The 15236-nt window shown below is 37.7% G+C and overlaps 1 protein-coding gene across 13 annotated transcripts in view; it reads right to left on the reverse strand.

Annotated features, from left to right (window-relative positions):
• dmd (dystrophin) overlaps window positions 1-15236 on the reverse strand; it is a 728682-nt gene that overhangs the window by 217369 nt on the left and 496077 nt on the right. For all 13 annotated transcript variants that reach the window (XM_088646795.1, XM_088646880.1, XM_088646889.1 and 10 more), the window contains 2 exons: window positions 11758-11845; window positions 7526-7752 (listed from right to left, as the gene is read on the reverse strand). In XM_088646795.1, coding sequence (XP_088502921.1) covers window positions 7526-7752; window positions 11758-11845 — 315 coding nt within the window. The remainder of the gene's footprint in view (window positions 1-7525; window positions 7753-11757; window positions 11846-15236) is intronic.

Genomic DNA, 15236 nt, shown 5'->3' on the forward strand with positions numbered 1-15236 from the left:
CACGTCTTTTAATTGAGGAAAGTGAAATATTATAGGGTTTGTCATGTTTGTGATATTTGTGACATCCGTGATGCAGTAGATTAGTGGATAAAGGTTATACGTCTGCTGTTAGCACTCATAAGATAGGCTATTCCATTAAGAACATTTTAAGAAAAGTATTTCTCATAATATACTGTAGAACACAGTCACCCAATATTTTCCACTATGGAAATAAAAGTTTACGTAGCTATGTAAACAACATATTGCTGAGACAGAAAGAGGCAAGCAAGAAAATGGGATGGTTTTCTAGACCAGTTATTGTCAACGCAGCACTCAACATGCCTAATTTCACATTAAATCTCACCTTATCAAAGAAGGAAAAGAGGTACACGTTTAAAACGCTGATATGATTGGGAGAGCATCTCCCACCTTACTGTTGATTTATCACTCACATTACAGTGGAGAAAAAACCTTCAAATGCTGAGCAAAGCAAAATGAATATACAATATTAGGAAACTCATTTACATTTTCATAAGACATGCAAAAACAAGATAATAAATTGAGAACCTGACCCAAGAAAAATAGTTAAAGACTTTAGGATTGCACAGCTTTGGTCTCAAAGACCTTCAGTTTAGCTTAAATAGGACTAAAGTTTCATATTGACTGTATACCAAAATTTGTTTATTAAGAACATGATTTCCATAAAACCAAAAAGATTCTTTTGTACTTAGCCATTTGATAATAAATAGTCTGGATTAACTTGACATTTCTTGGATAAAAACAAAAATAAAATTATAAATCTGAAGGTTTGAGATAGCCACGCTGAGCAAGAAGGAACAGATGAGAACAGATTAAAGTCCTACTCTAAAAAAAATAACCTAGAAAAAAATATTCTAGTTTGAGAAGGCTTAAGAAAGTCATACCTCAGAAAAATACTGATAAACCAAATGAAAAAATACAGTAGTCTAGTACGGTCTATTTTATTTTTCATTTTAGAACCTTTGAGACAGAAAGAAAAGTGAAATGATATGCAATGTTTAAAGAGAGGGCATTTTGGTTTGAGGCTCTAATGAGGTTCAATTTCTACATCAAGTGTTCAATGTAGACAAAACATCAGAAAGAAAGATAAACACACATATTACAGCAAACACTCTACGGAGGCTATCTTTCTTTTTGTAATCTTGGAAAGCAACAGTAAGATTGTGTTTGACTTAAAGTTGTGTCCATATTAATAGTGAACATGCAGCTGGAGACCAGGACACTGACACACTATTGCTTCCCCGCTGGAGAAAGAGTTTAAGGCTGTAACGAGCAGTTCTTTCCGGACCCTATGCGGACGACACAGTCCGACGGAGTGGGGAAACACTGGGGAAACGTCATGCAGGAATACGGGGCTGAAGACAGGGGGGCGTGTCCAAGGTGCGCTGGTGCACGGGGGAGGTGTGGCCGAGGCGAACAATCCCAAAGAGTAATCCATAGAGTATCCAAAACACAAGGGTAAGTCCAAAACCAGGAGATCCATCAGAACACGGAATTAAAACACGAAGGCCGGGTCGGAACCGGCAGACAGGGAACAGGAACGGGAACCGAGGTTAAAACCTTAACGGGACCAGGCGCTTCCTGGTCCCGGACTCGCACCATATGGAAATCAGATGCAGAGCCCGGATGAGCGTCAGCGCCTGGCTTTTAAGGTGGGCTGGGAATAGGACACAGGTGCACAGGATAAAGTCTCACGTGAAAGGGCTGGAGCACCCTTAAGGAGGGGGAACTATAATCGTGACAAAGGCAATTTTAGAATTGTATTGACGACAGACATTTTTAACCACAGAAAGAATTTCTGTGATTACAAAGGGCGTTTCCTTGTAAATGCAGAAATTACAGTAGCTGCAAAAACTTTTCTTTCAGCAAGGAGAATGATGAGCCTATTCACAGTGCTGGGAATCCAGAACACAAACAGACTGCTGAACTAGACAGTTTTTCTTCTCTGTGCTCCCTCCACTCCCTTTTTTTGCTAAGATGCCAAATAAAAGTTTCTGCTAAAAATAACAAATGATCTCATTATAGCCCTGTGCTGATTACACTAACAAGGTGGATTAAAATCCCCATTACCATTCACTGAAAATGCTTTTTTTCCTCCTGTGCTCTTCTGTGTTAGAGATAAAGCTATCTGCAGCCTGTAAATCACTAGGAAAGATCTGTGGCTCATCCAGAGACATTCTGCAGCATTAGTGTTGCCTGTTTATATTGGGTCTTAGTGAGTTTCTTTGGAATGAGTATTTCTGAGAAAGACAGAAGCTACATCCTTAAGGGGGCTCATGCATTATTTAAATTCTCCCATACTGTGAAATGAGGGATTTGCACATTCTTTATGAGGTGACAATGGAAGATAAAAACAGGAAAACACTAAACTATAAAACAAAACATGCAGTAGGCTGGGGAGATCATAAACGTAGAATGTTTCAGCTATCTGCAATACAAATATTTTTACTTTTGATAGCAGAATAAATGCATACTACAAACTCAAGAAGGAGAAACAAGGAGCTTTTAGTTTCTTAGTGTTCCACATAGCAGCTCCACACTCTGAAGGTCTTTTCACCATAGCATCTGAGCTGCATCTCCATGTGAAGATCCTCCATTCTATGGAGGTTTTCTGTTTCAACTGTATCTTAATAATCAATCATTACTGCAAGATGTAACTGCACCAAAAAGACTTGTTGCACTCAACATGTGCCAAATGCGCTGTATGCTTCAGAGGGTATACAACAATAAATGTGCTGAACAACTAAAACATCAAAAAAGGCTGACAGATCAGGTGTTTAATTTCCAAGAGTCCCTTTTTATTTCTGGGAGCTTGGCCCAGGATTCCGCTCTGTAGCCGAGGCTGCCCAACTCCTGTTGACGGGCTGATTCCCCAGGGTTGAGATCCTCAGGCTGGAAGCTGACCACCCCCACCTCTTGCTGCTGAAGTAGTCTGTTCAGACTTCGATCCAGATTACTCTGGTTGCAGGACTTCACTCACAGCACTGCTTCCTCTGTAGTTGACTCCATGGTGACCTGGATTCCCTGAACTTTTTCTCTGTTGGCCTCTCTTCCCCATGGTTCTGTCCCACATCCAGGAGGCAGCTCCCATTGTCCAGCGCCCCAGGGCTCTGTCCGTGCAGCCCCTCACCTCCTTACCCAAAGCCTAGCCTTGTTAAGTTCAATTCTGTCCCTTAAACATTTTCTTTTCTCTGTTCTCTTTTCGGCTGCACTTCTGGCTCCTCCTTGGGGCGGCTTCCTCTCTTGGTTCGGGCCCCTGTCTATTTCTCACCTTCCTGTCTCTCAAGCAGCTCTGTTAGCTTGGCCTCTCTGAGGATTCTTGTTCCTGGGTTCTGACTGGGATCGTTCCCACACCCGGGGCTCTGAGAGCTGAGAGGCATTCAGGACAGGTCCTTGCCTCTCATCCTTGGCAGATGTCTCCCCCAGTGGGTCCAGAGGATGCCTGGGCATCTGATTCTGTTCACACCCAGGAGCCTCAGTTAAAGAATGATACCCGGCAGAGCAAGATGACGGCGCAAGCTTGGCCTGGTTTCGGTGAGATCCCTGCTTTCAGTAAGCCCCTGGAGCAAAGCACACCTGCGCCATGAGGAGACTTGTTTTCCTCTCCCGCGCATTGGCTGGTGGGTTTGCCGGCCTACACCCCTGGCTAAGTGGAGGGCTGCCTACCGGATCTCTGTGGCCCCCTTTCCTTCTGGGGGCTTCGTTCACCCCTCTGCTCTTCTTAGTACCACCTTCCACGGTTCCTCTATTGTTATTGTTGTATTGTTGTAATTGTAATTGTGTCTTATCTTGTGAAATCTTCTTATTTATTGTTATTGTCATCCTGTAAAGCGCTTTAAGAAGCCACCTTTAAAGGCGCTATATAAAATAAAGTTTATTATTATTATGATTATTATTATTATTATCGCCTGTCTGTTTTCACATTCCCTTTCTCCCGGGGCATCCTAGGCCTCAATCAGTCTGGTTTCCTCCACTCTCCGGTCTCTTGTGCTTGGGTACGCGTCACCATCCTCGCAGCTGCAACTGGTCCCGCCATTCCACCCACATCTTCATGTTTACTTCACAACGTGTTAAATATGGAAAGATTCACAAGTTACAGCTACAGTATGGGCCCTCTTATTGAAAAACATTCTTTTGAACTTTAAAGAGATACGGTACCTCACAGATATTGTGACAATTATGATGCTGTAAACTGCTGTTGAAAACAAGAAAACCTTTTAAACCGCTACCTTTGAAAAGAAGTCAGATATAAAGATGATATAGTTTTAAAGTCTAATTTTTTTAATTGGTTTTTAGTTAATTCACTTAAAAAATAAAATACCTTCAACGAAATAAATTAAGCTTGTTGATTGTTCTGGATTCTGCTTCTTGGCTTCACTTGAATTGTTTCTTTCATCTCCTCTTTCAGTGATTACATCTCGCCCCTATAGCTGTGCAACTCTTGGTTGCTTCTGAGTGAACAGTCTTGTCTGGTTTTATCTTCCATTTTTCCTTCTCTCAGCTTCTTCGATGTTGTGAGCCCTAATTTGTAATTTCTTATACTTCTGGATGATTTCTGTTAGTGATGCTAATGTGCTTTTCGTATTGTACAGAAAAGTGCCACTGTATAATTGGATGTTCCAGACTTGTTTCAGGCTTCACTCCCTCGTACTCTTTTATTCAAATAATTCAGAATTAAGTCTGACAGCAAATGCCACTGGACTTCTTTTTTAATAAAATGAAGGAACAAATCGAAATCAGACTTAAGAGTCTTGATCAAGAGCAAATGCTTCATAAAATTAGCTCACAGAGCTTGAAGCCATTTGTTCTTGTAAAGCACTACCATACACTGAAAATGTTATATTGTCAGTGGCTTTTGAAATTAATTTTCAAATTGATCTTTTCTTCTTCAAATGAAAATGAAGAAAAAAAGAATGAAAATATGCAATATTAGCCAAATGACTGAAATGTTTCTCAAGAGTAATTTATGTCACCAAGCTACCTTCTAGTGGGGAAAATTATCTACTTTTAATAAACAAATAATAAAACAGAACGAATGGGGCAAGTCCATTTTAGAAAGTAAAAAATTCTCATAACAGTACATGTTTAAAAAAATGTCATCATGAGAAGCTCTGAATGCCTAACCCAACAGGCAGAGGGATGAAATTGCTTGTGACAAATTTTCTTGTTCAAGAAGTCATTTACTGAAAAACAAGTCTAATATTGCAACTCCTAGCTTTTCTCAGTATGACATTATTGTTAATGCAGTGGCCTCTCCAATAGATCTGAGTTTAATAAAAAAGGACATGTTTGGTAACATCGAGATCTGCCACAATTCCCTTTTAAATAAAAACAAAATATTGCCTATAGCCCCGGCATCTTGCTTGCCTTAACTTATCTAAATGTCACAGCAAGACCTGTTCCATTTCATTGCTCTACTGTCTATCTCTGTAATCGGCTCTCCTGATATTTCAAATAATAAAAAACATTATGCCAAATGAATTAAACTTCACACCCTGTGATAATTTACATAGGGTTTCTATAGTTTGGCTAAAAAACATCTTTAAATGATCACTCTGCATACCCTCTTACTGATGTAATAATAGTTAAATATTATGATTCTTTAAATTGATATAGTGCTTTAAATATTCTGTATATAGTGCTTAATGGTATGTATATTTATAAAAACACTTCACATTCAGATGTTGACTCATATCATCCACTATTGAATGGCAGCACCCATAGTTTTGTAACCTCTGGTAGTTTAAGGTTTAAAAAATTGGAAATCTGTACCTTAACTCACGCATAAGCTCAATAAATTATAAATACATATGGGATATATTATATATATATAGTCTGAATTACATGTTTTTTTTTCTTGAGAAGCACTTAAGCTCAGCTACATTAAACAATGTGTTCTGCTTTATTATCTTATTTGATGGACCGTATCTGGTAGGTGGTACTACAACATCCAGATAAACTGTCTGCAAATCCTCATATTCAAATCTTCAGATTGTCAGCGGTTTCTCAACTCCACGAACCCACTACCCTGAGATTATGAGTCTCACGCTCTACCAACAGAGCTAGTTGGGGCCCATGAATATATGCTACTACTACATTAACAATAAAACTGGAAAAAAGCACAAAACAACACAATCACTAACAACATATCTAAAAGGACGCAGATGCTAAACTGTAGCAGTCGTAGGATGAAAAATGTTAAATCCCAAAACTCTCTCAAAAGTACAGCTTAACCACCATTACATTTTACACTTAATTTAGTGAACAACCACGAGCCAGCACGAGTGGTCCTGTACTAGCCACTTCTTGTTTACAAAACAAATAATAAGCTTGTCCTCATCTTATGTTTAACCTCCTGATCTGACCAATAAGTACAACTGGCAGTGTGGCACCATTCAATTTCTTTAGAACTAAATTGCTGGGCTGACCTGTTTAACAAATGTCTTTTCATTCTCCATGTTTTGAGAAGAGCCCCCCCTCTCTCCCTCTCAGCTCCATCCCAGGAAGGTGTTTCATCAATACTGCACTTAGGCAAAGTTCACCTGAAGGCTAATGATGTCTTTAACACTCCTCTTCACATCAATGAGACCAGGCTGGTGCCCATCACTTTGTCCTGATGAGCAAGTGCACAAAACCCCATTGAATTATCAGGCCTCATCCCTGCCCAGCTGCCCCGGAGAGCACACGTTTTCATTTCTCATTTTACGTGCCACACTCTCTCAAGACTTTTTTGCAGTTTTAAACTGAGAAAAGAAAACATGGAAACATCCAAGAGCCCTATTGTTATTACTGTGGGCTGGGTTGGTACTGTACATGGGTCTCATTCCTAAGAAAGGAAGAGCTTTATTATGCAAGGCTACAACAAAAGCAATAAGAGCAGCAGATACCGAACAGGTCTCCCCTAGATATATATCTTCTCATTTACACCGCATTATCTGTAAAGTGGAATGTACCATTTAAAATACAAGCATCTGACAATATTGATCATTGTTCACAAAAGAAACAACACACTGTAAACTGGGTCAAACATCAGTTCCATTTCAATCAGTCGTGTAAGGGAAAATATACTGTTCAAGACTGCCAAAGAGAACAGTCCCTGTGGGTCTTTTTCTGGGGAGGGTGGCCAGTGCAATTTTATTTAGCTTCATATAAAGAAATTATGACTTGAATTAAAAAAACAACAAAAAAATCATGATGTTTTAGGTGCTTTGCTTCTCATCCTACTTGTTTCTTCAAAGCTTTGACAAATTCTGAAACTGAACCTGAAAGTCAATAATATACATGGCAATAAGAAGAGGAAATTAAGAGATATTTATGTAAGGCTTGGCATTTGTGAGTAATGAAAAATCTGCAAGGTAACTGTGCTGTTAGCAGATCTGAGCTTTGAAGAAAGCAAATGTATAGTCTGCCAGATTGGAGAAACAGACAGATGCAAGGCCTGTGATATAATGATCTGCAGCAATGCAGGTATTACTTACTAGTGATTAGATATTCATGGTATTCATACCTTCTGTTTGACAATCATGTCATTGATTTCTTCAAGGTCTCCCACAGTCACTATCTGGGTTCTGATCATGTGATCCAGAAGAGACAGCCAATCGGTGAGTTCAGCCCAAGCCTTATTGAAGTCAGCAAGGGCCGGTACCTCCATGAGCAGAGAAGATGGCATTTCCAGCTTAGAGACAACGGTTTCCTTGGTAACCAGGGTCTGTGTCACTACGGTAACTGTTTGACCTATAGAAGCAATTTGAAGGAAAGAATTAATTACATTAGGAAAGAACAGGTTACAAGCCATTTATATCCCTAATCACTTAGTTACCTTACTTGAAAGAGAACTATTAGAGATTGTCCGGGTTACACTGTTCTATCCATTAGCTACAATGGCCCATTACCTTCGGTAGGGTCTTTTAAAAATATATTTTTTCAAATACATTCTAATGTAAAAGAACAAGAATAAAAGAAAGAAAGTTATTTCACAGTGTTCATGCTCATTTAATGTGGGTATCAACATCGTGCTTTCATTAAAATAAATTCAAACATTACATTTCCCCTCACGATTGCAGTGCAGATTTAAGCCCAAAAAGAACAAACAACTTTTCGCAAAGGTACTGTAGCTTTCTTTGTTTTATCTGGATTCTGCCCATTTAGGATGACCACACCCGAAAGCCGGAGAACTGTTTATTGTTCTCGTAAGATATTTGGCAAATGTGAAATAAGTAGCAGCCCTTTTGTTCTCCTCAGATAGACCATGTCATCAGAAAGAGCACCGTTTCTGTCTACAGTGATCAGCATAGAGCTTAACATCTGGCACAGATTTTCATATGGCAGGTCTCTGCGCTTCTGATGTGCATTCAACGTCATAAAATATCACGGTTCAATGTATAATAACAGAAAGTAGAGGTGGAAAAAACTGCAATACTCAACAAAACATATTTGACAGGTTTGAAATGAGGTACTCCAGCAGTTTCAGGTGACTGAGTGCTGAGCCAATGAGAGATGAATGTCTGCAGTAAATACCAGGTACAAAAACAATTCAGTTTTGTAGTGCAACTTACTGTGTCAAATCTTTTCACAGCACATGCATGATATTAATGTACCTTTAATAGGCAATTCATCTGAGGTGCTTTTAATTACAGTGTTTATTTCCAGTGTTTGGGTATTTCTTGTGTGGATACACATTTAGGCCACATCAACACATTTCATCGTTCTTCCAAGTCAAGACATTTAAACATTAAACAGACATAGATATTTAGAGATGTTTGTGAATTCACAATGAATGCCAGACGCGTTTTACATACGATCACCAATCACCAAGTCACTGATCACCAAGTAGTAAACAACTGTTCCATAACACTGGAAAATTAGTTTCATTATAGTTTTTACACTGGATTTTTCCATCATAGCAATAAAACAATAAAAGTGGTTGGCATATATACACTATTTAATATTTTTTTGAAAAACACTCTAAAACTAAATAAATTGTATTGAAATAAAAAAGGACAGTCTATCTGTCTCTATTTGTCTCTATCTGTCTCTATCTGTGTCTATCTGTGCATGTCTATCTGTGTTCAGCTCTGTGGAAGTTCCAAGCTTGGAATAAAACATGAGATTCCCCTTTTGAAAATGTGGAATGATGTTATATATTTTCATAATGCAGATGAGAGTGGTGTCTTGTTTTTACCTTGTGTTGATGTTTCCTATTTGTACAAATCTGTAAAAACATTTAAGTCAATGACCTATGATTTGCATTTTTTATGCCTGCTAAATAAAGTCTTTGAAAAATAATTAGTTACATCCTGAATTGTAAAAATCACTCTCCTGACAACGATTTAAATGATAACCTTCTGTCAAAATGCCACTCTATCAATCCTCCCATCTGTTCTTTTAGAGAAACATAACTGCGTATACAGCACAACACAAGCGAGTCTCCTGTGTAAATAGGTGTTATCGACAAACTCTTCAAATGATATTAATACACCTGTTGGGTCTCAGAGGCCCAATGTCAATTTTAAGGCTCGTCTGTTTTTAATAATGCTCTCAGCTGGCACCACAGCACACGCTGAGGGTGACCTCCAGAGATATTCCCCGCCTATGTGCAGCTAGCAAATTGAATCTGAAAGCTTTATTAGACAAGTTTGTCTTTCAGCTTGTGTCTGTCAGCCTCAGTGCAAAATAAAACTTTGCACAAAACTGGGTCTTGACCTTGAAACATCTCCAATCAAACGGTGAGAGATTGAATTCAGAGTACCACCACAGGATGTTAAACAGGGAGCAATAAAAAAAAAGCATACTCCTGTTCTGCCAACACATTTTCATTATCCTGTGTGCCATCCCTCAGTGTTATTTCATTAAAATTTGTAATGAACTATAATGTAAGCTAATATGCCCAAAACAGACGTATATACGTAAAAGATCTGTTGAATTCATACATTTCTGTTTTGAGAATGTGCAGCAGTACTACATAAACAAACCAGAAACAAAATTTAATATGGCTTCATGGGTCCTTCACTCCTATTTGTTCTGCTTCTTATTGGTATTGGTGATAAACCGTAGTGCAGATAAATTGTGTAAGATATCAATACAAATACAGAATCCAGTGCCTATACTTCTTGCATTATTCATTCCATATGCAGCTCCCAAATTAAGAATACCACTGCATATCTGTTGCTCTTTACAGATACATTTTATACCGTTTATACTTGACATCTTATTTGCTCAACTTGCAACTTCAGTAACATTCAGAAAACTTTTTAAATTCAGAACTGTAAAACACACTAGCAAGATTAGTTTCTCTACCTTCTGCTTATTAATGTTATTTTTCCCCAAACTCTAAAAGCATTCTATGCATGAGGGACGCATACGTTTGCCTTAAGCAATAAGCAGAGAACACTTTGATGGTTTTTCCCAAAATGTATTCAACATAATTCCACGGATTGCCTTCTAACATAATAGCTATGAGAGAGATTAGTAAGCCACATTTAATTGAAAAAAGATAGCTAAGAAACACCAGGAAAGTGGAAATGAAAATGCAAATGCAGTATGTGGCATGCTGCATTATTAGCTGAAGAGCTGCATAAAGAGCTATCACTGTTTTAAAGTATGCTGTGATTTAAGGGAGAATAATTATAAAACAATTAGAAACAGGTCTTGTTTTCAGTGTTAGTTTTCCAAACCGCATGACTCACACTGGCTGGGTTTATGTCTCAAATACATGTGCCTGTGGCTGCAGGCTGAGGTAAGACAGCAAACAGAATATTTTTCTTCTTTTCTTCTTCTTTACCTAGTTTGGTGTTCCTCCACTCTTAGATTTACAACGTCGTATAAAATTCACGTTTGAATGAGGGCTAATAGACACTACCGTATGTATCATTATAACCACTCAACTCTTGCCATCCAACTACCAAATGCAAAGGACAGAGCTCATTGTAGTTCTTCACATTAGTTCCCAAGGCCCTTTTGTGAATAACATGTATTAGAAAGAGAATATAAATAATTTATCACAAAGCTTTACCTAGTGGGATAAAGACAAAAAAACTGTACAGTTCCCTGCATATTGGCTAAATAAACTTTCAGTTAGTTCCACAACCACAACATTGGAATAAACCTTTAAAAAACCAATTATTAAAATGTGTTTTACATACTTTACAGTAGGTAAAATACTATTCTTTAATTTAAAAAAAAACAGCTGAAAAGGTTATTTTGAAAACATAGCTTATTAACTTTTGTTCACCTCATACATTTATACTTTTTAAGTGTTCTTTCACATAACAGACTGTTACAGTTAACATGAATAAAAAAAACTTGGGAACATCTGTCAAAATTAGCCTGAAAGTCACCATTAAGCTTTTCTGGAGTGGACTCCAAAGTTTTTGCACTCATGGTAACATTCATTTTAATGACAGCAACAGATTGCTCATTGAGGTTTGATTAAATTTGCTGCTCCCAATTGTTCTCTACTTCTGTTCATGTTTTCTGCCTTTTTAATGAATGTCATTAGAAGTTTTACAATGTCACCTGCAGTTCCTTACAAAACCAAGTAAGTTCCTTGCAGCACCAATAGAATACACTGTAATCAGGGGTGTTCTGACACAGCAGAAAACTTGTAACGTTTATCTTTCAGCTTTGTGCAAAGCACTTAAAACCCACTAGTTAAAGAATCACAGAAATATATTTTACTCACAAATCTTTAAGGAATAACACACCATCACAGCAACAAAAATAACAACCAGGATCACTCACCAGCTGCAATGGGATCGGGTTTGCCTTTGAACTGTGTGAGCAGGATGTGGATTGCTTTCCAATCTGAACTGAGGTCTTCAAGCTTTACCTGGTATCAATGACAGAGAAATATTAGATACCCTGATATCTGTACCACATTCTTTGACATTTAGATTAATTTTCTCTCAACTATTAAGTGTATCATAATTACAAAAGTACAAAAAATAATTATTTTAATAAGTAATAATGATTTTACTGAGAAACTGTACACTCTTGTGTACATTGTGAAAGCCACCATGAATACAACTGATAAATAAATTAGAAGACAGTGAAAGTAGCGAATAAACATGTAACTGACAAATGAAAATTGCTATTAAATTCAATGTGATAAAAGCAGATTTACTGAATTACAAGCAAATAAAAATGGTTAAACAACGATCTGACATATCAGTTAGTACCATTTTTGACAATACATATAATCTTTATTATAAGAAAAAAGAAAAGTTGCAATTAAAAACTATTTCCAACCCAGGGATTTTGATACTAAGAAGAAATTCAGAAGCAGAACAGAAGTATTTGTAGGCATACCTTCTAACACACCAGTTTATAACTCGGTTTATACAGTAATTAGTGGCAGGTGAAATTAAAATGCACATTCTGGCCTTCACCACAAACGTCATCCAAAATCACGAAAGACTTATTTTAGCCATACACACTCTAAGAACAAGTCCTGTCATTGCTGCAGATCACTCCACCACGTTCTATGTCTACAGTATGTCTGTTTTTCAGACAGCTTATTTCTCTGACAGCCCATTCGTCTAACAGTTCTGGCCCACTGGTCCAATACATTTGTTACCCATGGACTATTGACAAAAATGGGCAGGCTGTGTCCTAATAAAGCATCTTGATAAAGCAACAACAACAAAATTGTAAAAAAAAAAGTCAACGTGTGATGAAAATCACTATAGTTGGGTTATGATTAATTTCACACAGGCCACTTCAGCATAAACTTTTTCTGTTTTCCCCTTGGCCAGAGGTACAGGTCAGAAAGAGCTGCAGGAGCATCTGATCTTTGGTCACCAGCCTTAGCACATTCGTCCTCACGGGGACAGTTCAGAGGCCAGAGACATCATTTTCAATCGATTCCTGATGCATGTCATCATGAAATCCACTTCCGAGGCTGAGAACATGGTCTCAGGTTTCAGGGAAGACATTTTCATCGAACCTCAGAAGGGAGCTCATCACCAGTGTCACCTGGCTTCCCTGATATTTGAATGCTGCTGCTGCTTTTAGAAAAAAAAACCTCACAAATCCTTAAAATATGTTTAAATTAATAGTATTGAATTATGTTGCCTGCCATTGTGACTTCTTCCTTGTTACGCCTAAGTTGTACAATAAGGATGCAGAACTAATATATAGTTCACAAGGAGCTTATTAGAGAAATAAGGAGGATCCTTGAACAAACCTGGGTCTATTTTAATGAAAAAGGGTATAAATGGAGGGGGCACAGTGGCACAGCGGTCAGCATTGCTGGGGCCCCGGGTTCAATTCCAGACTTGGGTTCTATCAGTATAGACTTTGTATGTTCTCCCAGTGTTTGTGTGGCGGTTTCCTCTGGGTGATCTGGTTTCTTGCCATAGTCCAAAAGTATACTGGTATGTTAAATTGGACTCAGGGCAATTAGTCGTGGTATGAGTGTGTGTGCGTATTTGTGTCTCTGTATCCTGCCTTGCAGCCACTGCCTTGCTGAGAAAGGGTCCCCTGCGACCCTGAATTGGAAAAAGCTGTTAGAAAATGGATGGATGGATATACAGTAAATGGCATAACTATACTGTATATAATTTACAGTGAACTACAGCTCCATTGTTCCATTCCGACAGTCGCATTGTAGTACATCAGGCTGTACTTTTCACCTGTGGACTTTTTAGTTCAAAGCAGCTTTTCAAACAACACAAAACCTTGAAAAATCAAAACTTTAGCACCACTCTCGATTGTCAGGTCTAATGCCACTACCTTCTCATAATGTTTTGTACATTTTTGCAGAGCAATTCAACCACAGCAGGAATATTTGTAAATTAATTGAAATTAAAAAAAAAGTTTTTCTTGAAGTATTGTTGAGCCAACAATGACTCGAAATTTAAATGTGAAAATAAATGATCGTGAAGTTTTCTTCACATTATGTAGCACAAGGGAATTCAATAAACAAACAAATTCCGTCTTTATGGAACCTCAATTACATATAAATAAGCAGTAAATGTAATCCCTGATTGTTTTGTTAGACACCAGATAATAAAGTATCTGTATTTATGAACTGAAACTCAATAACGGCCAATTCCCATCAGAGAAGGAGAATCTGCCTGAAGAGGCCAAGATAATACCAATCCGGGAATCATCATGGAAAAAAGCAATTAAAACTAATCTCATTCCTACATATCTCTGACTTTTAGAGTTTTACTGATCCATTACAGTGTTAAAATAACACACATGGACGCAAAAAGCCTATCATTTACTACCATGAGGAAAGTGAACTTCTTAAATTACATTGTGGATAAATGAATTAAGATAACATAAAGCTTTTGCGCTACTTATGTTATCGTATTATTTGTGCAGCTTGCAGAATGAGATACACAGTCAACACTGTCAAGGATATTATACTGATATACTGTATACCCTCCTCAAGGTGCCCAGTCTGGAAGGGCCAAAAGCACTACATTTACGCTGTCTCCCACTCTGTTTCCAGACTCATCACATGGGCCCAAGCCATCAAACACTAGTCATAATCTAGCACTTGTTTGAATGATTAATTTAAATGTGGTTTAAATGCCCATAAAGGCAAAATAACACCATATGCCACTGGAGACTTCAACCGACGTTCAACACACAATCACTCAGCATTGCTAATAGACAACTTGTTGTACATAACAGTGTTCTGAGTTCTGTCTGAGGAAGTATTACCTCTTGAAGACAACTACTTGAGACCATAGTTTCAAAAACTACTTGGTTTTACAAATCAATCCCTATGAAAGAGATACCCCACCTGGCACACAACAATAAGTATTGTAACGTGCACATTTGATGATTGATTCTTGTTTTTTTGGTTGTAGTATCCTGAGGAAATAAACATCACACCTGAAATCCTAATGTGGTTACCAATACAGTGACTGTGATTTGGATCCAAACTAAATGTCAAAGCCTGTACAATAAAACAACATCATGAAACTGGTGTTTTTTTGTTTGCATCTCTTTAAAAATATTTTAAATGACATTTTAATTTAAGTTTTAATTTTAAATATAATCACAAAAGGAGTGCCAAGTTTAAAACTGTTTTTATGAGATGATGAGTGTGACTTACTGGTTTCTCTGAATTAGTACTTTTGTTGAGTTTGACATCACTCTTGACATAAGAGTGCTTTATGCAGTATGTGATTTTCCGAAGGGGGGAAAGTAAAAATAAATTCTAGATGGAGTAAAACAAAAAGGGGTTTAAAGTTGAAAATATG

The sequence above is a fragment of the Lepisosteus platostomus genome, chromosome 2, assembly GCF_059453375.1.
Source record: "Lepisosteus platostomus isolate fLepPlt1 chromosome 2, fLepPlt1.hap1, whole genome shotgun sequence".
NCBI lineage: Eukaryota > Metazoa > Chordata > Actinopteri > Semionotiformes > Lepisosteidae > Lepisosteus > Lepisosteus platostomus.